Source organism: Equus quagga, chromosome 22 (genome assembly GCF_021613505.1).
Source record: "Equus quagga isolate Etosha38 chromosome 22, UCLA_HA_Equagga_1.0, whole genome shotgun sequence".
Lineage (NCBI taxonomy): Eukaryota > Metazoa > Chordata > Mammalia > Perissodactyla > Equidae > Equus > Equus quagga.
This window is the reverse complement of record NC_060288.1, coordinates 35,518,999-35,546,586: the sequence shown is the minus strand read 5'-3', so window position 1 is coordinate 35,546,586 and position 27,588 is coordinate 35,518,999. Positions and strand designations below refer to the sequence as shown.

General features: G+C 39.2%; 1 protein-coding gene across 1 annotated transcript in view; it reads right to left on the bottom strand.

The window, feature by feature from the left end:
* CSMD1 (CUB and Sushi multiple domains 1) overlaps positions 1-27,588 on the bottom strand; it is a 1,825,670-nt gene that overhangs the window by 323,594 nt on the left and 1,474,488 nt on the right. Inside the window, exons 20-24 of the mRNA XM_046648453.1 lie at positions 23,744-23,860; positions 22,050-22,265; positions 15,597-15,785; positions 5,023-5,192; positions 764-920 (exon numbers count right to left, since the gene is read on the bottom strand). Of these exons, the coding sequence (XP_046504409.1) occupies positions 764-920; positions 5,023-5,192; positions 15,597-15,785; positions 22,050-22,265; positions 23,744-23,860 (849 nt within the window). The remainder of the gene's footprint in view (positions 1-763; positions 921-5,022; positions 5,193-15,596; positions 15,786-22,049; positions 22,266-23,743; positions 23,861-27,588) is intronic.

The window sequence follows — 27,588 nt, the reverse complement described above, 5'->3', positions numbered from 1 at the left end:
TTAATGGGGGAGCACTATAGAACACTGCTGAAAACTGTGAGCTACAGATCAAATCCTAGCTCTAAGAGTTCACGTAGCTGGTATCTTGGACAAATACTCAAATTACCTGTGGTTAGTTTTCTCATTAGGAAATTAGTGGTGACAAGAAAGAGCTTACTACATAGAGTTGTTTTACATATATATATATATATATATACACACACATATATATACTCACACATAACAGTACCTGTGTGTATGTGCATGTATGCATTCGTATATATGTATAATTGTATATATTACATATATGTAATATATATTTTATAAAGTATAGAATCTAATAGATGTACAGAAAGATACATAGATATAACAGAAAAGTATTGATGTGTGGTAGGCATTCAAAGACTATTATTATTAATTACACCAAACATTCATTCTAAATCTTTCATGCATATGTATAACAATTTTTGTTTATGTGCACAATATCACGATCAATATTTTTAAGCCCAGAAGCTCTTAAAGGTCATGATATTTTCTTTTCAAGTACAGACATTTTATTATGAAAATACTAATACTTCTCAATAGATAAACTTCAAACTTGCTTCCAGTAATGTGTGTGAATTTACTGCCTGGTCAACAGCGTACAGAATTAAATAGCAATCCAAAACACAGTAAGGAGGCCAGAAAAAAAATTTATATTTAAAATGTAACAAATCACTAAGTAACAGCTATATCCTGAGAAAATAGAACATGAAGTGAAATGATTAAGTCATACGCTACTTACTCGTGTAGGTGAGCTGGAAGCCTTGTTCGGTGTCAGATCCATTGGTGTTGAATTCTAGCCACAGGTGATTTGAAGTGCTGTTTAGGATCAGCCCCATCAGTTCATTTTTAGTGAAGGCCCCCAATGGGCGTGATGAACTCTCTTTGCCATCATACACCTAAAGAGAATTCACAGCATGAGTCCGCCTATTGCTTCATTGTGTTTTTATGGCAGCAATTTCAATAAGACATTCAAATCTTCAAAGATTTGATTTCTTACAGTGCTTTAAAAAGTGATACAGTTCACAGAAAGCTGGATGGATGACGATGCTAAACAATCTTTTTCCTTTAAGTGCTATCTTTACCATTAACATTAAAGATAAAAAGATTCCATTTGTGTTCAGATCATTTCCCATTCATCACTTTGAGAGCTCTTTCTGAGTTTATTGAAAATTAAATAAACATTTCTTTGCATTTCCAGATTCCCTTATCTACCTTTTTCCCTTTCTCATAATCCGCTTATAAAGGTGGAAAGGATGTAAAATATTTCAGTTACAAATGTCTTCTCTGAGCTATCCTATAAGTAATAGGGTATCTCATTCTTCTCTGTCCGAACGTATTACGTGAAAAGACAATGTGCTGAAATCTTGTCACATTTTCTAGTCTTTGAGCCTGATGTGACTTTAGTCTTTTATTAGTTGTAATAAAAGAATTGCATCATGTAATAATATCAGAGAGATGAGTCATCCTGCCCTAAAATACTTTGTATTTGACTTTACCTTCCTAGGTGGTTATAAAGCCTGAGTGGATACAGCAAGTGTTTGGAAGGCAAAGCAGACAGAGCTTGGTTTTGAGCAGACGTCAGGGTCAGGGGTAAGAGAGAGGGGGGTTCAGCGATGACCCCTGAGTTTCACTGAGGTAGACCACACTCGGAACAGGTGGGTGGCAACCATGTTTCCTGAGTGGGGATTGTGTCTGTTTTAGGGCATGGGCACTGGGAGATAGCCCATGGAATACTTTTCTGCTCATGCCAGAATAAACGGCATTCACGTTCTGGTAGAATTCAGTGTTAGGACCCCTCACATCCCCAGGAAACTAAGAAGAGAATGCTCAGTGGGAACGGTTCATCCATTTGCCTCTGTGAACTATTCCAATGGCTCATTGTAAGAAAACATTGGTATGGATAAGGGCTTTTTGGAAGAGACAATAAAAATTTTACTTTATATTAAAAACATGCATATCTTAATTAAATAAAGGTTATCCAAGTCCTCAGGAGCTTCCTCCATGTCTGTGTATTTCCCCCACTTGTCTTCCTTCTCTCACAGATTGTTGTTTACCCTTCTTCTCTCATCTCTCTTCTAGTAAATGTATAAACCATATATGCTGCTAGACAGAGATACACAGATACTCCGAAAAGGAGACAACACATTAGAAAAATTAATTTTATGGGTCATTATTTTATTTCATTTCAATTACATAAGCATATGCTTGAGCAGTAGAATCAAATACCATGTAACTCTTCACAAGAAGCTAGAAACGGGCTATTGTTGAAAAATCACTATTTGGCTTAATATGTGAATTCATTAGACATAAGGAGCCTTCTGTCACTCAAAGAATAAAGAATTTGAAGTCAAGAGGAATCAAAAAGAAATTATCCAGGCCTCTCCAGAAAGGTGTTGGGTCATGTCAAATGCCATGGAATTCTCTGTAATTTATAGAAGTCCACGGACATGAGAGGCATGAAAACAAGTAAGCAGACCCTGAAGTTCACTCCTAAAGTTCTGGAGCATTGTCAACAGTCAACTCTACCAGTCCTGGCTTCCTAACAAGCAGTCAACTGAGGGCATCACAGAGATTGAGTAGATCCTGTGAACAGCCCCTAGTTCACAGTATGCTCATAACTACAACCACTAAAGATGAACCGTTGAGGGCCAGTCTGGTGGCATAATGCTTAAGTTTGTGTATTCCACTTCGGCAGCCCAGGGTTCACAGGTTCAGATCTCAGGCATGGACCTACACAGCACTAATCAAGACACTGTTGTGGCATCATCCCACATACAAAATAGAGGAAGATTGACACAGATGTTAGCTCAGGGACAATCTTGCTTAACTCAAAAGAGGAAGATTGGCAACAGATGTTAGCTCAGGGCCAATCTTCATCACCAAAAAGAAAAAAAACCAGGAACTTTAAAATACTGAATGATAAGCTTCTCCAGAACAGTATTTCTGTCTTGTTTCTCTTCATCATCGGCAATCAACACTGTGCTTGACAGAAACATCTCCAAATGAAGAAGTAACCAGCCAATGAAGTTCCTTATTTTGTCAGCTCTCTCATGTTGAAAATCTGGATTCAAATTTTGTACTTATCACAAATGACACCCCAGATAGTACTGGAAGTTGGAATACTTGATTTTCAATTCTGGTCAAATTAGTCACAAGCTTTTTTAGTCCAGCACAACACCTCCTAGTGGTATTTCCTCATCTATAAGCAGCTAGAATCCAAGCCTTCCTTTCAGTTACGAGGAAAAGGCTCCTTGAGTCATATGTTAATACAAGGCTGAAACCATTTACACTACAAACCCTCCTCAGAGCTTGGCATTTAATCAATGTCATATGCTCCAAGTGGAATAGCCAAGTTAGCAGAGGATCACAGGTTAGAAAACATCACCCAGGATCCTGGAGTGACAGGACTGGGGAAATCTCTCCCTGTCTTGCAGGAGCTGTCTCCAAGGGCTCCGTTTCCAAAATCAACTTCCCTTTCCATTCTATATTCCTTTCGTGACATTTCCATTAGAGCTATACTTCTCTTACATGATTCTTCCATGTGAAGCAAGGAAATATCACGTCTGCGTGCGGGGAGTTGAGTGTATATAAAACTTTGGTCTTACTATTGGATCATACTATGTGTGAGGGAGGGATGAGAATAGCATTTGTGCTCAAAAATTAAGAGAATTCCACTTTTTAACACTGAGCTATTTATTAGCATATTCAAGAAAATATATGCCTGAAAAACATGTAGGCATTTCAGATGATTGACAGTTGTTCTGCAACTAAACGTGGTAAGTAAGGTTTTGCTTTTTGGCTTTTTGTTACAATCAACAAGTTGAAGCTGCAAAAAATAAAATATGAACGAGATTTGCTCCCTTCCGTTCCAGTACTATTTACCACTGTATATATTATGCAGGATCTCTAATTGCTCACCTGCACCAAAAGTTTGCCTTAAAAACTTACTGACTTCTGAATTTGAGGTTACCAAAGAATTCAGAAAATGACTACTTATGATGTAACTTTAAATTTTTCTAGATCAGTGAGAATGCACTAGTTTCTGCCTGAAAATCACTTCTTAATTACAGTGCTTCACACTGCCAGCATGAGCTTTCAAAAGACTGCTACAACGAAAGAACAGCTAGAATAAAACCACGTTCCTAAACTATGACATTGAAACATCATCAAGCGTGGACTCAGGAGGAAGGAAGCCCTTGAGTCTGTAAGTGTCTCTTGACCTGTGCACATAACACCTAGTGAGGTCAAGTGGAACCCTCCAGGGACCCCACTCTAACCATTACATAAATGCATGACAAACAGGGAGGTTACTAATGTTCCCCTTTTACCTGGCTCTTTGCATATCCTCTTAATGCTCATGGATTAAAGTGAGTGGAATCTGCTGAGTGTGAGATGCATCATTGTGTGTGTCCATGTAGACATAAATACAATAGAAAAACCACAGAACTTTAGAAAGGAATCAGCAGAGGGACGGGTCCCTCCCTTGCCACAAATCAGCTGTGTGACCTGGACAAATTGCTTAGTTTTCATTGGACCAAGCAGGTAGACAGACTGGATGATGTTCAGCATTAGTCTTTGTTGCTCAAAGCCTTTCTCTTTCAATGTCCTGAGGCTCGGTCTACAAATGCCCAATCTCTGGCCCCTAGATCCTGGAAGGTCCCCAGTTTCCTAACATAATTACAGAAGAGGTGAGAACTACACTGGATGCCTTAGGAATTATGGGGCGTTTCCAGTTGAACTGGGATTTACAGATCAAGGTGAGACCACAGTGCCCCTGGAATCTGTTCACCCTGCCTTTTTTTCTTGGAGTCCATCTAGAAGGTGGGCAGTGTGCTGGCTCCTGAATCCTGCCAGAGCCTCTCCCTGAGGAGAGGAAAAAAATGTGTATATATAAAGATGTATTACTACATGTATATGTCTATGTATACAGATGGATAGGTATTATATTTATTTCTTGGGAAGAAAAGATGGACTCACGTGAAAGAAGATTCTTCTTACCTTTAGAACATCTCCTTCAGACAGCTGGAAGTTCCGCGCCCTGAGATGGATCCCCTTGCCAGCTTCTGTTTCTATTTTATAGATACACTCGTGGTTATTATCGTAATTTGATGGGAAATTTGGAGACAGTAATGTTCCTTCATTTCCTTTGACACTTGCTCCACATTCAGCTAAAATAAATAGGACATTAAAAAAGAAAGAGGATTCAAAAGTGGAATTACTGATTTTAATAGATAAAAACTCTAAAATCATGACAGCTCTCTCTTCTTTCAAAGTTATGTCTGTAATTAACATTTTGTTTTTATAGATTATTGATATTTTTTACTGTTTTACCAACTGGACGGGAAAGATACTCCCATTGACCCCATTTCCAAGATTTCTTATTTCTTTTAACAGAATGCGTCTTACTCCGTAGAAGCAGCATGCTACCCCACAGAGAGATCTAGAACAAAACTGATATGTCCCGAGCCCTCTGGCTGTATCTCTGGCAGTCACACCCCTTGAGTGCCTCATTTCTGCCTCCTGAAGCATCCCTGCCAATTCCAGTGTGTCAACACTACTGTTGCATCAGTGCAATTTTCCCACACTTGTATTTTGTGGCATCAACCTGGGTGCATTTAAAGGGGAAGCTAACAACAGCCCAAACCACTGAGTCACACGCTCCTATGTCACAGCACCAGGCAGGTCCGCTTTACGTCTTGGGATGGAGAGCATTCAGTGACAGTCAGTGTTATCTCCCTTTTCCCTTCTCCTGACAAAAGGGGAGGACAATTCACTTCTAGATCCAACTTATCATAAAACAGTCTTTAATCAAGGTGAAAAATGAAAACCAATACAGCTCCACCTTCTGTCAACTCGGAGAAAGTCACTCCACCTGTCCCATCTGCTTCCTCGCCTGTGGCCGTGAAGGACTTGGGTGAAGAAGTCCTTCAACTCTAACCTTCTGAGTCCAAAATGATCATAAAATAATACAGTTGCTCTGCATGTGTTTGTGTGATGAGAGAGCTCCATGGGATTCTGCATCAGCTGGTCACACTATGTGCAAACACGGTGATTTTGAAAAATTCAACAAAGTAAGTATGAGATTGAAGAAGAATGATCCAGTTGGAAACCGAAAATCAGGAAAGTGCTTGCCTATAATAAGAGGTGAGAGGGAGAGACAGAAGGAATTCATGGTATTTAATGTTAGAGTGGGTTGTCTAAGGCGTTATGTAACTTTGGTAGATGCCCCCTTTCATAATTTTGATTTTCTGACATCTCCATCTTTCGCTGACAGTTAATGAAATGAGCTACAACTAGCAGCTGTGATTCTCTAGCCCACTTGCCAGAAGGAAACGGCTAGAGATTTCTGATCAGCTCATATTGATTTGTGCACTTGGATCTCAATAATGTCCCCATGGAGAAGGGTGGGGGAGAAAAACACATGAGAACTTACTTTCTCCTATCCCTCACCCTTCTTTAAGTAAAGACATGAAGGCAGGCTTGGAGGGGGATGGGGAGAAAGTGTTGAGAGAGAAGCACAGGGAACGGGTGACGCAACAAAAGGGCAATGAGAGTTTATGATTTGTTTTTAACTGTAGATATATTTATATTATTATATTTCTATGTTTTAAAAGTTAGAATAATCTTTTAAAAATTATCTTTTAAAAAATTATGGAGAGAAAGGCAAGTGATGCATCTCTCGCGCTGGATGTTCGGGTGCTCCTGCTCAGGGCTGGGTGGTCTTCAAACAATGTGGTGGTCTTTCCACGTTAGCAATCTGACGATTCTCAGGCAATCTGAGCTTGAAGAGATACAGCTTAAATCTTAAACTCAACAAACATTTTGGATAAATAATCTCCTTGGGAAATGCTTATAATTCATGGCACTTGCTGCAAATTCTTTGACTGTCTTTCTTTCCTGAAGAAACAGGGTGTTTTTAACATAAAAGCCAAAATAAATGTAAAGAACATCAAAATGGCAAAGCAGGGTGTCCCCCTTTGGTTGCTTTGTGGATGCAAGAGTCGGGGGTTCAAACTTATAAAGATACTGGACTCAAAGAGAATAAGAAAGAATTCATTGAATTCTGATAGCGAGAACATGGAACCAAGTCACAAATAGTAGAAATTTTCAATTAAAATTGAATTTTTCTGTGATCAATAAAGGAAACTATTCAAAAATTAAATTTAGGTCCTTTTATCCATTACTCTATAAGTTTGAAAAAAGATCTTGCAATTAAAGATGGAAAAAAAAAGTACTGACATAGCAGCAAATAGATTATTTTTAGTCAGAGGAAAACTTTTGAAGAAATATTTTTTTGTGGTACGACATCTGGGTGTGTATTTAGGGTTACCATATATTTGAATATATGAAGTCAATTATGCATTGTGTACATTAGATGTCCACTGTGAAGCTCAGGTAGGTGGAGCTCAAGCTTCCACAGAGGTGGGCCGGAGATGAAGGGGATAATGAGGGTCCTGGCCCTCCCTCTGGCCACCACTGGCTCATTAGGTGAGGCTGTGATGTTCTTTCTTAACTGAATGAGGTCAAGAGGATGGAGAGAGGGTTGGAAACAGATAAGGGGTAATTAATTGAATACAGTGCTAAGTCCACACATTTTGAACCCAAAGTATGGGATGAGAACGTTGTCACTCTGGGGTACCTTGGAAATTGCCTACAAGAAGTCCCAGTGTGTCTTCAGGGGTGCATTCCACGAGGAAAGCAGAGACAGGAGAACCATTCTGATCAGTTTCCTCCATGAGCCCCACCTGAGGTCTTGGTGAAAGAAGTGCTTCTCCTCCCCAAGGACAGGGAAGCTGTGCCATCCCTGTCTACCATCTGCATTTCAGGGACCAGCTTTTGTTCTCCTGTTCTCGACATGGTTGGGATTCCTTTCCTTGGTATTCACACCACTATGTTGCTATTTTTTTCTTCTCCTCCACAGACTTGCCACATCCAGAATCTTCCAGCCTCAGTTAGGAGTATCATTACTTAAAGGTACATTTAATCTATCGTGATAAGGCTGATGTGCAAGCTTTGATGATGGTATGTGTCACACACTTTTCTCAGTTCTTTACATAGTTAACTCATTTACCCTCACTGTAACCTTATCTGACAGGTTAATAAACTCCATTTTGCAGACGGGGAAACTGATGCTTAGAATTGTTTAAAACTCAAGGGCTTTTCCAAGGTCACACGACTAGTATAGATTAATTACTGATTTAGTATAAACTCTGTTTAAGAATAGAATTGTACCCCTTTTTATATCTTACTTAATAACAAATATACTTTATAATTCATGCTCCATAATATTACTCATAATTAGCAATAATGTAACTAGCATACTGAGTTTGTTGTAGAAGAGAGTCTATTTTTAAGGACTTTTATTCTCCACTTAATTGGCAAATTATATTTGTTTTTACATTAGTATTTAAGACATTAACCATATAATTTATTTCTCATAATGCAACAAAAAGGTAAGCCTAGAAAGAAGACGTTAGCTTTTAGATGCATGGGAAGAAAAAAAATATCAAATCTAAAGATGTAATTTTATATATCTTTTTATTAAGATTGGATTCTGGGATTATTTTTTTAAAGCCAATATATAGTAAGTGGCGCTAAGTAAGTGTAAGTCTGCACGTTATATAAATAATGTGTGGGAAACTAACTGGCTAGTTGTAAGTGATGACCCTTTGTAGACAAGCCCTGTTGTGGCTCTAGCCTGTGCAGAGAAAGGGTAAAGCCTCACTCTTCCTTCCCACGTCATCCTCGCCCCTCCAAAATGATCTATCTCCACGAGTATCGAGCAACTATTTCTCAGGACCCGAGATGCAAGTAAAGTTTCTAAATAAATATGCAAACACAATTCATTTATTCAATATACACCTATAAGTGAACTAAACATGCATAGCCAATACATTTAAATGTGGAAGGACAGGATTTCATAATTCTACTGCAGTACGATGCAGCATTTAAAAGAATCTTTCATATGAATTTTGCTCCAAGAATGCGAAATTGCTTGTAGAGTATACAAACTTGGTACATTAATTTTAAAAAAATCTATTTTAGTACAGTGTTTTACTTAACGTTTCTCCATTCTAAGCATTATAACTATTTTATTTATATTTGCATTGCTTTATACTCTTCAAAGACGTTCATACCAGTTATCAGGGAATTACAATTTTTTTTCTTAGAATCATGGCATTGACATCTTTGCTCGATTTTAAGCTGTGTTCTGTGTTTGAATTGACGCTATTCCAATGAACATGGTGGCTGACATCACTGTTGTTTTCTGAGTTTGTGTCAAGATCAAAAGAAAATATGACGTTGTAAAGGCTGGACGTGATTACTCATTTTATCTTGAGGGCCATGGTCCATTACTCAACTTGGTAGTTGGCAGATCAAAGATATGACGAGAAATACTGGCGCAGATGCAGTGTGAGGACACCAGGACACAACTCAGGTGCAAGACAAAGAGGGTGCTCATGTGACTTCATCGACGTGACTGAAGCAGGAGACCCTCTGAGAGAGCTGTGGGAGATCTGGCTGCAAACACAGGCGAGGCCAGGCGCTGGGCGTAGGGGTGCTTCACTGAACCCAGTGCGGAGGCCCTACAAGAGTTTGGAGCACAGAGGGGTCCTGATAAAGGGCTGCTTGGATAAGAGAAAATGGCCTAAAAGAAGAAAACGAATCTTAAAGACTCTAAAGGAAACCAAAAAGGGTGTAGGTGTTGCAAAGGTGGATTTGTAAAGCAAATTCCAGAATTCCTAGTTTAGAGGAACCCCTGGAAGATCAAAATAAGTAATTGCAGGGTGAAGAAAACGTAGTAACACTTTGCTCAATTGGGTGCAGCAATTCATCCTTCTTTTGGCCTATTTGGCACTTACGCAGGGCATATTTTTATAAATATTATGTCATTAAATAAACAGCAATTCCATGGGCTCGGCATCAATATTAATCCTATTTTGCAAATGAGGAAACCGAGGTGCAGTAAGGTTAATTAACCTGCTCCAGCTCATACAGGAAGGGGTAGCAGAACTCCGACGTGAACCCCCGGCAGCCTGGCATTGATTGGAACATGTGATAACTACACCTTGTTGTTAATATACAATATCGATAATTAATTATATTTACAGGGATTAAATAACACATGAGGAATGCATGTAAACTCATGACCCCGGAAGGGTAGGAAGGTGAAGCTGTTTTGGGAAACACACCTGGTGAATGTTAGGCTAACATTCACACCAAGTTCTGCGAGACATCATCAAATTGCCCATTGGTATGAGATTTTGAGACACATCTTTCTGACTTAAATTTGCTCCTGATTAGATCGACTAGTGTCCAAAGATGGATGCAACATGGTTTTCAAATGAGAGAACTAAAATGCGTCAAAGAGATAGAGAGGTGCATTAAACCCTGGCACTGTCTCCCTTAGGAAATAATCGAGGAAAACAAGACTCTGAAAGGAAAAGCACGTGCTCCGAAAATTATAAAATTTAAGTCACCAAAATTTCTGAAATTCTTTGAACTTGATTTAAGACATCCATTGTAAATCTCCATTACTAGAGCAATTAAATGTATCAAGCTTAAGTTCTTTCAGTAATCCGTTTAAAATTACTTTAGGATGAATGAATATAATTTTCCTTAATATGAATCATTTGCTCTTCTTATAAAGAGCCTCCTGAAATCGTAATTAAAATTGAATCGTCATTTAGAGTTTTGTAATGGAACTAAACTAATTAAAATTAAATTAGCTTGGTAGAAAGGAGCGCATTGATTTTTCAGTTAATTCTTCTGTACAAAAGTGCCGACCTGTGAAACTCACTGTCAGCTCAGGCTGACAGAAGGAACCGCCCCTGAGCGGGTCTTAACCCACAGACACCTGTTTCTCAGGGTCGCAGAGGCTGGAGGTCCAAGACCCAGAGCATTAACCGTATGATCTGTAAGAATTGATAAAGATTCAATATTAATAATAAATATTTTATTGAAGATATTAATTTATTATTTATTTGATTGAAAGATAGTTGAAAATATATAATGTCTCAATCTGCCTGTTTAACACACTAAACTAGATTCAGATCCGTAATGAAGAAACTTGTCCACCTAAATAATATCGAGGGTGTGCGATGCCTCACATCACACAGGGACGTTTAACCTCACGTAGAAATTGTTCTGGGGCCTTTGAGAACATTGTGAAATTCAGAACGCACTAATTTACATGAATTAACATATGCATATGCTCCGGAAGCTTTATTTTAAAAGCACAGAAATAGAAAACTGATACTGAAAGAATGACGGAAGTCTATTTTATTTCTATTTTAAACCAAGTTTGCTTTCGTTGCTAGAACAAATCAGTCGACCTCTCTCTCTCTATATGAAATCTATATTATTTAAACTGTGCAATTCCATTTTTTCTCACAAAGAATATCTAACAATTGCATATAATGTTCCTATTTTTAATTAAAATTAGAATTAAAGAATTAAAAATTAGAATTAAAAGATAAATGGCAACAACAGACTGGCTGGCCTAAGAAAATAATGTTTAAATGGAATTGGCCAAACGACTCAAGGGTCAATTTACTTTATCAAAATACAGGCAGGATATCTTGTACTACTATGCCTCTCTGAAATATTTATAATCCATTAAATAATTGAGGATAGTAGTGTGGGATTCTTTCTTATTTTATTTCATCCAAGGACATTATACTTTGTCCAGTAAATAGAATTAATGGAGATATTCAACAAGAGGGAACTTGTTTTCACTGTTTGTTTGTTTTTTTTTTTTTTTTGGTGAGGAAGATTGGTGCTGAGCTAACATCTGTTACCAATCTTCCTCTTTTTGCTTGAGGAAGATTGTCCCTGAGCTAACATCTGTGCCCATCTTCCTCTATTTTGTATATCGGACTCCTCCACAGCATTGTTGATGAGCAGTGTATAGATCCACACCTAAGATCTGAACCCTCAAACTCTAGGCCACTGAAATGGAGCACATGAATTCAACCACTACGCCGCCAAGTTGGCCTCTGATTTTTTGAAAATTTCCTTTATCAGATAATATTTAGTAATTATTCTTATGTAAACATACAGGCTTATAATATACTGAGAAAATTGGATGTTCAGAATTGTGTGTACATTCACAGATGCAATATTAGATTAGGGAATTCTAGGAGACACTCATCTCCATCATATCTGCTTTCTAACTCTGCCCCTGCTTCTTATCCCTGAGATATCACAAAATTTCTCAAAGATCACAAATATCCCAAAATATGCACTTTTCCTAATTAGTCAACAGCTGTTCAGACTGGCATTTAAATATCCTAAGCCAACCAGAACTGTCCTGGCCATAGCGATTTGTCAGGAACAGGCATGTGACTCTATCTGGGCCAATCCGAGGAAGTCCAGGCCATGCACAGAAGCCATCTTGGGAAGGCTGTATCCACTGGGCAACTTGACGTTGGGATTACTACACTATATGTGATGATACAAGAGCCTGGTCTGTGGCAGCCCAGCGAGGAGGGCAGGGAGCTGCCTGGAGCTTCCTCATGGGCATGTGAAGCCTGAGGATAAAGCCAACACCCAGTTTGGCCAAACAGAGAGATGATGAGGTATCAGTTCTCTGATCTCAAGGTTGAATCCTTGATCAAACCTCACCTGAAGCCATACCAACTTAAGGACTGTTCAGTCACATTGCCAGTAAACCTTCATTTTTACTTAAACTAGTTTGCCTACTTTATTCTTTAACTTTCAGATAAAAAATATTGAATGATACACATATAAGGCAGGCAAAAGGTGGCACAAGAAGGGGCTTGCTCATTTCTACTGGGGTTATGCATCACGAGAGTGCTTAATGATATTATTTCCAGTATCCTAAATAAGTAATTAGGTAGAAATAATCCTAAAATGAATGAATGCAAATAAAAATTATTTCTCTTTCATGTGTGAGCGACCTGATAAAGAGGAAAATCATTCTCAGGTCAGGTGTTCACTAGAAATTCTATTTAAGATCACATGTTTATCAGGGAAAGATAAAATAGCATGCTTATCATTCAGCCAACATTATCCCAGTGTCACCTATCACCTTTGGAATGGACTTGCAAGTTTCGGCCATGGATGGATCATTCTTATTTCTGTGATTTTAAAGGAAGGAAGATAGGCAGGGAGTATTAATGAATCAAATTTTGAGGTCAAGAGAGAAGCTTCTGAGGGAAGTAATCTCTGTTTGCTTGACCATCATCTCTTGCATAAGGCACAGAGCTGGAGTTTTGGGATAAGATGGCCCCCACTGTAAAGGAAAGGCCAGCCTACTGAGGGAGGCAGAAAAAGTGAAGACAAGGCTAACGGAGTGGCCATAGTGTGGGGCTCCCTCTTGGGACAGTGGGGTAAGGGGCTAGAGAAAGGGAACACATGAGATGAGGCAGCCCGACAGAAAAGAGGGGTGTGCACTGCTCGCTGATGGAGCAGCATGGAGAAGGGCTCACAGGTACAAGAACCATGATGATTTGGGACCTGCGCAGGCTTTCTGTGCTCGAGCATGGATACACGTGTGAGCCGGGCAGCATTTGGAGAGTCAGTGGGTGAAGGGCCTCGTGAGAGAGTCAAGGGAGAGTTTGTCTTAAATGTCACGGGGAGAGAATGAAGAGCTGCTCTTAAGGAGGACGGATGGATGGGGTTTGAATTTGGGTAGATCACTCCAGGAGCTGCGGCACCCGGTGGGGGGTCTGTCCTGGAATCTTCAGGACACGAAGGTGAGAGAGCCTTCACCAGGCTGGGCAGAGAGGATGGACAGGGGAGGCTGACGTGACTATGTGTGGAAGGCAGAATCTTCAGAACTAGCCATTAACTAGACGGGGAGAAAGAGAGAAAGGGAGAAATAAGAACACCTCCCAGAGGCCACATGGGTCACGTGGCGGGTTTTAGTGCAGCCAGATGGACTGGAAGGGACATCAGGACACAGCAGGCAAAATACAAAAGGCTAAAAGCAGAAAGGGCGCACGCACGGCCCGTGGGCTCTCACGGCACAGCGCGATGGGGACAGCGTCTCAGATGCCTACATTTGAATCTTGCTGACTGTGTGACCATGGGCAAAGGTCTCAGATTCTCTGTGTCCTAGTGTTCCCATCTGTAAAACGGAACTGACAATAACAGTGCTTACTTTCCGGGGATGTCTCGGGGATGAAACAGGTTAATACACGTAAAGAGCTCAGAGCAGCGCCTGGTCCAGACGAGGGCTCAAGAAACGTTAACTATTATTTCAGTCCCAGGTACTTCTCATTTGATATTTTAGGGAACAGTGTAAAAGTCCAAATAACAAGAATAACGGTATAAAGATAATGAATCTAGATAAAATAGAATAACAGCAAAGGGAACATTCTAATCAATCGACTACTTAATGTTACGTCTGTGGAACAAGGTTTTGATTTCATTGGGTTGGGAGTTTCTTCTGGATCTTAAACTCTCTCATTCAGTAATTTCCAACCTGAGGAATACGGGTTCTGAGCACTCTAGAAACTCTAAGATCATCTACAAAATACTGTACTTTTTTTCCTGAGACAGTGGTATAATGTTTCTAAATAATGCGGATAATTGAAGAGATTCTGCACCACGGGAAAAAATCTGGTGTTACTACGTTAACAATTCAGTAGTTTTATAGGTCATGAAATCTTACTTTCACAACTTCCCCACCCGCCTCTGCTTTATCAACTGGTAAGATCAATGTGGAACATTGTTACTGACTCCCGAGGGACCCAGAGAACTCACAGCTGAGGCAGAAGATGGTTAATCTAGACAAATATCAGATGCAAGGATGTTAGGCAGTTTTCCGTAACTTGAGAGAACAGATTGCAAAGCCCTCACGTGCTGAGCAACATGACTGAGTGGCAGAATGACCAGACCCTCTAGATGAGTAGCCAAAGTTCCATTTTTAAACTATGCAAGCCTTCACAATTCTAAGCTAAATTCCTGATAATAGCACAGTCCTCAGATTTACAATAATCGGCATCCTAATTCCACCATGTTAGCATAGCACCTCGTTTCAGAGTACCTAATTAAGATTCCTCTTACTCTCCAGAATGACCTCTTGAATTCCTCCAGAACACACTGAAAGAGCTAATTCAGCACTCAAATTTCAACAATGGCCACTTTGCAGAAGTATGCCACAGTGATCCAATCAAAGGGTTAAACTGAAAAGAATAAAACTACTCTTCTAAATTGTTACCATCATTGTACCAAGGAGGACTCACTGGTTTTCACCAATATAGTTGTCAAAGATTGTGTTAATTCATTGTGGCTTCTAGCTATTATTTTTCTTTTTGCTCCAGATGACTTATATCTATGTGTATATATTTTTTCCTTCATAAATATGCTTGACATATGCTTTAGTTTCACTCTTTTCATCAGTCATAAAATTTTAGAGCTGGAAGGGGCTGACTTTGCAGATGAGATAACTAAACCCAGAGCTGTTCACATCCACCCCTCCGGGTCGCTGTCCAGCACTCCAGACTCCTGCCCGCCCTCCTTGCCAAGCTTGGCGCTGTGTCCTGACCGCACCGTGCCCTGTCCCCACTGGATGAATGAAATGAAAGCGTGTGACCACCTACCCACACACCTTGGCAGAGGTGCACTCCACACACGACGGCCCCCACCCAGGCACGTAAGCTTGGTTGCACCTTCTAAGCGGTACCCCGGGAAGCAGGAGAAGGTCAGCGAGTCCCCAACTCCAAAATGAAATCCGATTCTGCGGCTGAAGGCAGGGACGCCGGGATCATCGCATGGTTCCAGGTCATATTCTGAGACACGAAGAGACACAGCAGATTGCGGGAACTTGGGTAAACACTCAAAAATTACTTAGCAAGAATAAGACAGTGCTACTATTAAAAAGACAGACCTATATATATATTTCCAAACTCTGCTGTAACTGTCATGTGGATTGCTTTCCTTTGTACTATGAGCTCTCTCATGACAAATGTCATGAATTATGAATATTTTCAAAAATAGGCATATAACATATTAAATGAGACGATCCACTTCAAAACTGTCACTTGAACAGTATGAAATTATTTTACTGATATTTCTAATTGCTAAGGTCAGTTACTTCCCTCCTCTCAAAGGTGCAAAGGTGCTTTAGGACAACAAAGACATGCAAAATAAAATGAAAGGGAATACAAGGCTTATGTTGGTGGAAAGGTTTTTGTAAGCAATTTCACCTTTAAAATATGCCTCTATATGGAAAAGCAAAATGTTTTCCTAATTTCAATCTATAACCCAGGCTTTATAGAAATGTAATGGAAAATAGTCTGTAAACTATTAGAAATTTCTGTTAACTACTCAGGAAGAAAGTGCTAGGTCGAGTTTACAAAGAAGGAATAATGCCTGGTATATTGCTGCATTTTGGCATTAATATCCAAAACATCAGGACTCATAACAACATTTTGTATTTGCCCTATTCTTTCAAGTCTCGGTACACGGGTGCAATGCCATTCTGATTGTCGTTGGTCTTGTGGCCCATCATTCAGTCTGTGTTTTTGTCACTGGGAAGTTAGAGAGTATGAGGAGTGCTGACTTGTTGAGTTTTCTCCCTCTCACTGCCTGTGTCTCTTCATTCCCTAAGGCCCAGTGTTTAGACAAATAGGATCAAACAGTGGGCCACGTGCCTAAGGAAAGACGGTTAGGGATTAGAGTGGTGGGAAGCGCTTTAAAGAAGATAAAGAAGCAGTTAAAGGGGAGCATTGTTGCAATGAGTGGGGGAGTCGAAGACAGTTTTCTACGTTGTTGTGGGAAAACTAAGCTAATCTTTCTAAAAAATATTGTCTCCATTTTCTCATTTCCAACTATCATCTTTCAAGTTCTAACTCTAAATTTTGGATTCAATATTCTCAATGAATATATTAAGCCCAACTCCTCCTTTTTCCCCATCAGTATTTTTCATGTCTAATACCTCTTTTCTGTTTCCACCATCCACTAGCTTAGTCACTGGCCTCTCAACCCCACAACAAACAGACTCTCTTCCCAAATATTCCTTTCATATCACTTAACATATTGGTCAGCATCTAAAGTCCATGCTTTCTATATTGTCTTTGTCCTGTTTTTCATTTAGGCAAAACACCTACTCTGGATTTCTAACATATTCAAACTAATCTGGCCCCTCTGGAAATATGCTGATTAAGTTGACCTATTTTTAGTATGACCTGAGGGAAAAAAAATAGATACCATCATTTAATTCAATTCAACAAATATTTATTAAAATATCATGCAGAAAACCTAGTGGGAGAATCTCTAGGAAACACTAAAATGAAGATGTCAATATCCAGGGAACTTTATCTCTCACCTTATAGATGTCGCTCTCCTCCTAACGTTCTCTCAATTCAAATCCTATCTTTCCTGTCATTTCTTTAACAACAATTGAAAACTCTTGCCAAATAAGAGAATAATCTGATATTATTTTACACTAATCCTATTGTACTACATAGAGAAACAACACAACCTTATGGTTCTTTGCTTAGTGTATATTTTTATTTCATAGTTCCAATGATGTCTTCTGGAAGATGACTATAGGAATAGGAAGCCTGATCCAATGCCATGAGATTAGGCGGATTAGTTCTATCCTCCTATGTCAAGTAATATTAGGATTCTTTCGTTTTAGTTGTCACTCACTCACTATTATACAGTGTAATTTGCATTGTGTACACTTCCATTTATTCATCTAACAGAAGAAAAATGTATTGCCCTCAGGATTCTGTCTTTTCTCCAACTCAAGGATTTTGTTCTTAGAATTTACCCTCTTTATTTTTCTTCACCAGTTCTCTTGGTTTAGTCCCATGAGCACATATTACAGGGTCCATTTTATGAATGAGATACACCAAACCAAATCAACCACCCAAACAAACAAAAACCACTCTCACGACCTCACGATCACCCAGCCACCACCCCATTTTTCTGGTTACCTTTAGCACCAAACCTTTGAAAGAGTTGGGGATGCCTCCCATTTTCACCTCTTCTCATCCCAGTCATTCTTCACCCCATCCATCCAGGCTTTCTTCCAAAGCCCTCCAGTCAAGCAGCTCTTATCAGAGCCACCATGACCTCTACATGTGAACCCATGGATCAATCCTTAGTCCTCCTCTTACTCAGCCTCTAAGTAGGTCCTGATACACTTAAACGCTCTCTTCCTCCACGAAGGGTTCTCCTTTCTTAGCTTCTGGGTACCATTATCCTCCTAGGTCACTGTCCCCGTCTTCTCAGTCGGCTGATTTAGATCCTCCTCATCGTTGCAACATCAAAATGCTGGGCCCCGGCTTAAACATAGTCTCTTCTCTCTTTGTATCTACACTCACTCCCTAGCTTACCCAGTCCCATGTCTTTAAATTCCATCTATTTATTGGTGACCTTCAATATTTGTTTTCTCTTATTTAACCCTCTTCCATGAACCCCATACTCTTGACAACCTCTCTTGGATATACACCCAAAATTTACAAAACAAAGTTTATATTTTTCCTCCCAAACCTGCTTTACTTCCAATGTTTCCTAGGTAGAAAAATAGCATCCCCATTCACACAGGCAGAAAATCTTGACCCCTCTCTGTACTTCATACCACACATTCAATGCCACCATCACCACAGCCTCAGCCTCCATCGTCTCCTGCTAGGATTATTGTGTAACAGCCTCTCATCTAGGTCTTTGTTTTAAGGTCTTACATGATCTAGAATGAGCTTTGAAAAAGGTCAGATCGTGTCCATCTCCATTCAGACTATTCCAATGACTTCACATAACACTCAAAATTAGCATCCAAGGTACTTACCTCACCTTTTCATGACAGAGCTCTGGCCACAGTGACCTCCTTCTTTATCCCTAAACTAGCTGGCACACTCCCACTGCTGCTCTTCCTTCCTCTGAGAACCCCCTCCCTTCTATTGCCTGGCTTACTCTCTCTCACTTCTTTGCAATTAAGTGTCAGCTTATCAGAGACCCACCCTAGAAACTCTGTATATCAGCATCTTGTCTCTTAACCCCCTGATCTGTTCTCTTCTTTCTGATAATATCCTCCATTTACTATCTCCCCACTGGATTACCGACCCTGTGAAGACCCGCCCTTCCTTTTATTCTCCACTATGTCTCCAGTGTCTAGAATAATGCTGGCATCTTGCAGGTGCTCAGCAAATATTCATTGAGTGAAAGAATAAATAACAATAAGAGAATGAGTATTCTACACTTTTTCCCTGGCACTAGTGATTCAAGAATGGGAGAGGACACAGTCCCTTCATTTGGATATTCATGTATAGTGAAGCAGACAAATACAACAACATAATGTTGGAAAACACATAATTTTGGTATGCAAACAGTGTTATGGAAATGTAGGAGGAAAAATAATTCTCCTGAGGCAAGAGAGGGAAGGCTGCATGCAACAGATGATGTTAGACCTGGTTGTAAGTTTTGTCTGGTGAAGAATAAAGAAAGGGCCTTTGAATGAAGAGAATTCTACAAACGTAAAGGCACTGAGTTGTCCAACTCTTATCTTTTGAAGAGAATGATAGGGAAAGTATACGATTCACTGAAAGTTGGCATTCAGGAAGAGGAATCAAAGCAAGCGTGGGGAAGGAAGCCTGGAGCGCCAGGTGTACGTGGTTTGCAATCAGTAATTGACATCAGGACCGAGCAGGGAGGTGCAGGGCTCTGTCTAAACATATTTGAACACGGAGCTCTTTTTTCACAATATTCCCATTAGTATCTGCAGGGTTGTTGACTGGGAGACATAATCAAGAAATGCTGCTTTAATAAAACCTTCTAAAAAAGACAGAAATAAACTGGACTAACAGGGAAAAGAAAAGCCAGACTTAAAGGGATGGCGATTTTATACAAACATCAGAAGAGTCCCCAGAAGGGTAAATCCTTCATTTGCATAATAAAGTTGCTACTTATTTGGACGCTTAAAAACCAGACTCTTTGTATTAGTGTCACTGACAACTGTTTGCAGCGCAGTTTCAAGGCAAAATCCTTCCAAATGAGATTATTCCTTTAACATATTGAAATAACATGTTTACTTTAAAATTGGCTGTTCAATCATTCAATCAAAGGTGTGTTTTTTTTATTTTTAAAAAGACTGGCTGAGCTTGTGTGTGACACAGTCTAGGCGACAGCGATTCCTTCTGCCAGCTCTATGGGTCACTTCCAACTGGTTGTGTGCGAATGAATTGTTCACATGTTTGAAAAGTGTTACCACTTTAGTTTTACATTTCAAAATATTTTAAAACTGCCCCAAAGATCTCTCAAGACCCTGAAAATTGTTGTTCCTCTTGCTTGCTGGCTCGTTTAGGGAGTTGATGAAAAGAGAAAGCTCCATAGTTGCACTGTGATTTTTGGTAATCAAAAGACTTATTGTCACCTCTGTGCTGGGACCGACAAAAGGAAGAAACAGGTGGTGCAAAACGGATAGAAACTGCACAGGTTCAAGAGAAATATCTTTGGAAAAGATCCGAAGATTCGCATCGCTGCCACTTTCTCTCTTTGGAGTGTTCCATTTAAATTCATTTTGGAGGGTGATGAAAGTAAGACAGAGGGACTGACCCTCTCATAGGGGTGCTAACTGAGATCCACCGGGGAGAATATAGAGAGAGGGAGGTTAAGGTATTAGTGTTAGGAAGATCTAAGTCTTTGATATATGAAGCGGCCAATTTCATGATTACCACTGACTAAGGCAAATTTCCAAGAACTCCAGTAGTCTGAGCCTGTCCTGAATGCTGGCCTAATGCAGTGAAATTCTAGGCAAAATCGACACTGTCAGATTAAGTCAAGTGACGATTGGTCAAAATCCCAGGGAGGATAAAATGTTCAGAGCATCTTAAAATCCCCATGCCATCTTTTTCTTCAAGATAGCATTTCAATTTGTCTATTATGCCTTACCAAAACTGAAAAAAAGACAGCATTTCATTTTATATATTGTTAACGATCATGCAATATTTAGTAATTATTAACTTCCTAATATGTAAAATATGCAAGGATAGAGCCACCACCCATGTAAAGGTGGAACACAAAACCTTCTACCAAGAGTTTTAGTTTTAGAACAAGAGATATAAATTGTATCAAAGCATCTGTTAAGTGGCACTGAATGTTATTAGGGACTTTTGGGAGCTTAAAAGAAATCACTGTGATTATGGGACTCAGGAAGCGCCTTATGAAAATTATATTAGATCTGGGCTATGAAGAAGGAAGTGGAAAAACTCTTTTCTGAAGCATCATATGCACAAGTGCAAATTAATACAATTGTTTACATCCATCAGAAATCTTAGAGTGGTAATTCCCTATCTATTGACTCGGGGTGGATCTGAGATACTGCAGGAGACCTGATCATTATACACTCAACAAACATTGTTTATGTGATTAAATCTATCTTGCAAATGCTTGACCAGTATTCAAGTCTGTATAATTTTTTTATCATCTGTAAAATATAGTAATATCATTCATAGAACATTCAAATTAAACAATCTAACCCACACCAATAATGTTCAAAATAACATAAACCTTCACAATATTATCTATGTATTATAACTAAAAATAAAAATATTACTTAATTTTGGAACATCGTTTTGTCGCCATATGTGGTTGCATCAAACTAAACAAAAAGCTCATCCTCCATTGTGGATGTTTGCATTTTTTTTTTTTACCTTAAAAGTGGTTTTCAATATAAGTATTGGCATCTCCTGAAGGTAAGAACCAAAATAATGAGATGACAGCTGATTCTGAGTATGTCTCCCAATAAGGACAGTCTCCTCAGAGATTTTGATGGAATTGATGATGACAAGTGAGTGAGAAGGGCTTTTCAGGAGAAGGTAGTGATATTAACAATTTTTCTGGGATGAGGATTTGCTAATTATGTAGGGCAAAGTGGCATTTTGTGGATGCCAGGCAGACGTCCTTGCATCTTGCTTCAAGCAACTGATGCGTGTCGTTGACCGGCCATTTATCTGTAATCTCACACACACACACGTGCACACACACTCACACGCGCAAGTGGTACTACTATTGCCACAGAAGAGAATCAGCAGGGGAGACTAACATACCTGAGAATGTGATATTGAAGCCCTCGTAGGAAATGGAAAAGTCTGATATAAAGCGAAGCTGGGCAGTGAAGTTTCCAAACAGGCCTGCCTTGATAGTATGAGGCAACACCGACCCAGTGAGCCTGGCCACGGGCTCCGTGAAGCTCCCATCCTCTGTGATCAGCAGATAGTCGTGGGAGCTCTCAAGGTGAAAGGTGTGAAAGACCATCTGAACTCCTGAGAAACAGGCAGGGACAGAGATCGGCAGAGTTAACAGTTGCTGAAAAATCATTTCTTCTGGGCTTAGAGACATCGAAGTCTTGAACCAAATATAATCTCAATGTACAAACCTAACTTTGAAGTTTGAAAGGAAAATACAGAGAATGGGCAGACAGAGAGGCCTTTAGAAATGAAAGAAGGAAGAGGGATAAAGAGCAAAAATAAATAAATGCTGGTGTGTGTAGGTACAGATGTAGAGAGAGGATAGGTAAGTATAGGCATAGAGACACATGAAAGCATAGGTATAGATATAGATTAGACATAGATGAAGAAATAGATCTATAAGTACAACATGGTGGGGTGTTGACAATGGACGGTATTCAGGAATGGTCACTAGGCTCGTAGGGACAGTCTTTGTCCCTGAGTGACAAAAGACCAGATAACTTTCCCATTTACATTAAACAAACCTCCTTTAGAAAATCTTAGCTTGGAGGTCTAGGACGTAAATTTATGCAGCTGAGGGAAGACTTACTTGAAATCACAGTTTTATGTGCCCCTGATGCATATGTTCTCATATTGACCATACCCACAAAGTATTATTTCTTAATTTCTATAGCGAAATTAATAAAATTAACTATGACTAGGTCCTTTTGTAATTAAAATGCATATTTTTAAGATTACAAAACTTGGCTACTCCTAATTTGTTTCTTCTTTATTCTTAATTTCCTTTAAGACCAAGTTCTTCTTTAACATGCATTCATGATGGCATAGTGTAATACAACATATGTAATAAAATATGTCAATTTAATATCAAGTTGAGTTCACTTCGAAGAGGAAAGACAAAGTCTACATAATATTTATGTGATCAAAGTTCCAAATTATCTCCTTAAAAATGACAAGTGTAGTCACATACAAAAAGATCCAGCGCACAGTCCTAAATTCAATGTTTATAAACTACATTTCTTGCACAAAATGCAAATTTTCCTGGTATTTACTGTACTTAACTGTAAAGGACAGACAATGAAATCTACTCCGTAAATCATCACTGGATTATGTGAAGATAAATGACTTATTATGTCTAATAATACTAGATGAACTTAGAACACAAGGCAAGTACAAAAAGTTATCATAGATTTATCATGGAAAAGAGGAGTTTAGATAATTTCTTACTTCTTTTATTTAATCAATATTCATATTTTACTTAATGTATGCCTCTTTTCCTTAGAATTACACCTAATTTTCAAGTTTATATTCAAATGGATGAATCTAAGTTATCTCATAGAGAGAAAAACAAGAACTCTGCTTTTACTTGTAGCGCCAACAAATTAAAGACCATTTTTTGTCCAAAATCTTATAAAAAGTCAAAATTAACAGTTGAACTGTGTGTGAAGAAATTAGTTATCTCACTCATCCACACATTAATAACTTATCCTTTGTTCCTATGTTTGTCTCTTGCTAATTATTCTGCATATTTGAAATCTACACTATATTCTTACCTTTTCCATGAGAAACTTCAATGGTCCATGTACAGTTTAGAGAGTTTGGGTAAAAATCTGGAAACCCAGGAGAAAGGACTGTCCCACTCTTCCTATGGATGTAACCTCCACAAAGGGCTTAAAATAATAAGAAAAGAGTATCATCGTACTAAAGTTCCACAATGATTGCTAGAACAAAATAGTCTTAAAAGGACATTTAATTTGCCCAAGAACTAAAAACATATCTGATGTCACCTCCATAAAAATAAAAAAAACACAAAACTTCATTTTACTTGCAATTATAATATGGCAGTTCACGTGGACACAAAGTAGTGCAAACCCTAGAAAAATAACATAGTCTAAGGCACAGAAGTTCAAGTAGAACTCTCCTGTGATGGCTAATTTTATGTGTCAACTGGATTGGGCCTCAGGGTGCCCAGGCATTTGGTCAAACACTATTCTGGGTGGGTCTATGAGGTATGTTTAGAGGAGATTGATATGTGAATAGGGAGACTAAATAAAGCAGATTCCTCTCCCTAATGCGGAAGGGCCTCGTCCAATCAGTTGGAGCCTGGATAGAACAAAAAGACTGAGCTGCCTGCAAATAAGATGGAGCCCCTCTTGCCTGATTGCCTTCAAACTCAATATCATCATTTTTCCAGACTTCAGACTGGAACTGACACCATGCGTGCCCCTGGGTCTCCAGCTGGCCACCTGCAGATCTTGGGACCTGATAGCCCCCCTAATTGCATAAGCCGATTTCTTCTAATAAATCTCGTTCTCTTTCTTTCTTTATAAACACACACCCCATTGGCTCTGTTTCTCTAAAGAGCCCTGACTAATTCACCCCTTACACAATTAGAGCTTCAGAAAGGGTGCAGGTTTGCATTTTCTAGAGCTGCTGGTCTTCTTAGTTGTACTTCAATGAATTTAAAGCCTCTACAACAAAACATGCCCTGGTCAATACACCTCAGAGACTCATTTTCGAAGGAAGAAAAAGTTTTATATAGTCACTTGAACAGGAAAGCGGTGACATTTAGAAAATCAACGTAATATGGAAGTTTAAGTGCCAGACTCTGCCGTCAGAAAGCGATGAGTTCAGACACCGACCCTGCGACTGGCTGGCTCTGAGGTCTTGGTAAGTTATCTTCACTATTGTCTTACCCTGAAAATGAAAATTGTGATAAAACCCATCTCTTAGGGTAGCTGTTTACAATGATTGTCACCATGGAGCAAAATTTACACAGTTCATCTACATTAAATGCCCAAATTATTAGCTGTTGATAATTATTAACAGGTATTAGATCTTCAAGTTATCAATAATATAATAATTTGAATAAACTCAATATGCCCTCATTTTGCAAATATTTGAGTATTGATACATTCTCCGGATGTTTTTCTTTTCTTTCTTGTCTTAAACCCTATCAAGCTTTCCAGAGAAGGTAGAACTGAACTAAAAAGGAATCAAGGTGATGGAATGAACAAAGCAGGAGGCTCAGGCGTGGATAAGGCGATTCAGGTTCCAGCTGAGTGTCAGTCAGGGGTCCTCTGGTTTTGACATGCTCCTCAGACATCTCCACATGTCGCCAAAAGCCCATGTGTGTCAACAGCACAGATCCAAGACCCAGGCTGCCAGACTCACTCAGCAACTCCTGCACTTACTGGCTGGTGACACAGAGCATGTTTCTCTGCTACCCTGTTTCTTCCTATGTAAAATGAGCAATAACAATACCTCGTGCTCAGGTTGCTGTGAGAACGAAATGAGCTAACTCATGTGAAGGACTGAGAACACTGTCTCTCATACAGAAGCACGCAATCAGTATCGGGCCTTACTCTTCATTTCATAGGATGCCCCCACTCTCTCTTTCAACATGATCTCCTTCTTTGCACATATGTGATTATAATTCCTTTTTTTGAACTAGGTAAGATTAACTATTATTAAATGACTGAGACCTGGAACAACGGTTTCCTATTAACATGAACATCTTGAATTACATTTCAGAAAAGCTAGTTCCACAAATAATATTTGTAAGAGAATGAATTAATTTAAGAAAGATATGATATTTCTCAACACATATTTTAAGGGAACAAATAATGTCTTTGAATATGCAAACCAAATGGAAAGAGCTATGTAAAAATGGGCAAGATAGAAACTTTTAAAATGAGTTCTAGAATATTTTAATAATTTCTCATGAGATTTTCACATCTTAAAATTACATTGACTCTACACTTCCTTATGAAAGAGTTAACGGTAATGTAACAATTGAAATCAATTTATGAAACAAGGAGTTATTGAACAGCTACTATTAACCAGGTCTTGTCCTCAGCCCTGGAAAGATAATAACAGACAAAACAGAGAAAAATCTCTGCCCCCATGGAGCATACATCCTATTTGATGATGAGAGAATATGGCCCTAATAATATGAAGAGTAGATCAAATACAATGTTGGAAGATGATAATGCCAGAGAAGAAAACTAAGAGGGAAAGACAGATAGAATAATATAAATTTATGTGATAATAGAAATAGGGTGGTTGGGAGGCCTGACTTGGGAAGAGGCCTATGAAGAAGGACTGGAGAGGGATGAGGGAGCCACTCGACGGCTGATGAAGAACTTGAGCTGAGAGAAAACATCAAGAACAAAGGCCTAAACCTAGAGTGGGCCTCCTGGGAGACGGACAGAAAGAAAGCCAGTGTGGCTGGGAGGGTGAGAAGGAAACGGAGAGAGTGAGGGGAGTTTCCAGAGGGTAAGGGCCTTGGCTTTTCTCTGAGTGAAATGGAGGTCCACTGGAGGGCCCCGCACAGAGAATGACACGCGCTAACATAGGTTTTACCCTGATCGCCAAGCTCTATGTGAGGATGGGGTGAGGGTAGCAGAGAGTAAAGCAGATAGGATTCTGGACCAGAGGAGGTGGGAAATGATCAGAACCTGCCCATATTTTGAAGGTAGAGCCAATAGGATTTCCTCATGAATGTGATGTGGGAGCCATGACAGAAAAGGAGGGCCAGGGATGGTTGTCAGGTTTTAAGCCTAAGTGTGAAGTAACTGAAGGCAAAGGTTGACCTTGGGAGAAGCAGGTTTTGAGAGTGAACTGGCTCAGTTTTGGAGATGTAAGCTTGATGCCTACTAGACGTCCACGTAGAAGAGGTGGAGTTGCAATTGGATATGTAAGTCTGGATTCCATGGGAGAGGTCTGACCAAGGGAGAGAAACGAGAGCATAACCAGATGAGATCATCAATGCAGTGGATGTAGATGTAGATAAAAAGACTAAAACCTGGGATATTCCAATGTTAACAGTTCAGGGAGATGAGGAGTCTTCAATAAAGGAAGCTGAGGAATGGCCAAGACAGTGAGAAGACAACCAGGAAAGTACGGAGTCCTGAATATACAAGCTATAGATTGGTAACTCTTCATTTGTTTGTCATTGGATTGACGTAAACTAGGACATTAACTTCTCAAATTTTTCACAAAGATTTAACCAGAATGAATGAAAAATATTTTATGTAAAAGTGAGTTATCATGTATTCAGTTACTTATCAGTAGCTATTACTTTAAAATTTGCATACATTATATAAACTGATAAAAATTAATCCATATCCAGTTACATTTAAAAAGTATAAAATTTATCAGCCTTTGTTTTGTTCTTTCTGTTAATGTCAACAGAATAAATTGTTTGATCATATGGTGGAGAAAAGCCTGGAAGGGAAGACATGTGACCACTGTTTGATGTTTTCCATCCATTCAATGTAGAACTCAGAAGTCGCTAACCAATCCCATCAGGCTGATATTTAGGAGCAAAGTAGGACAGAAAGTTACAGATAAAGCAAGTCTGCTGCTTATTTTGATTCATATATGTGCAAACATA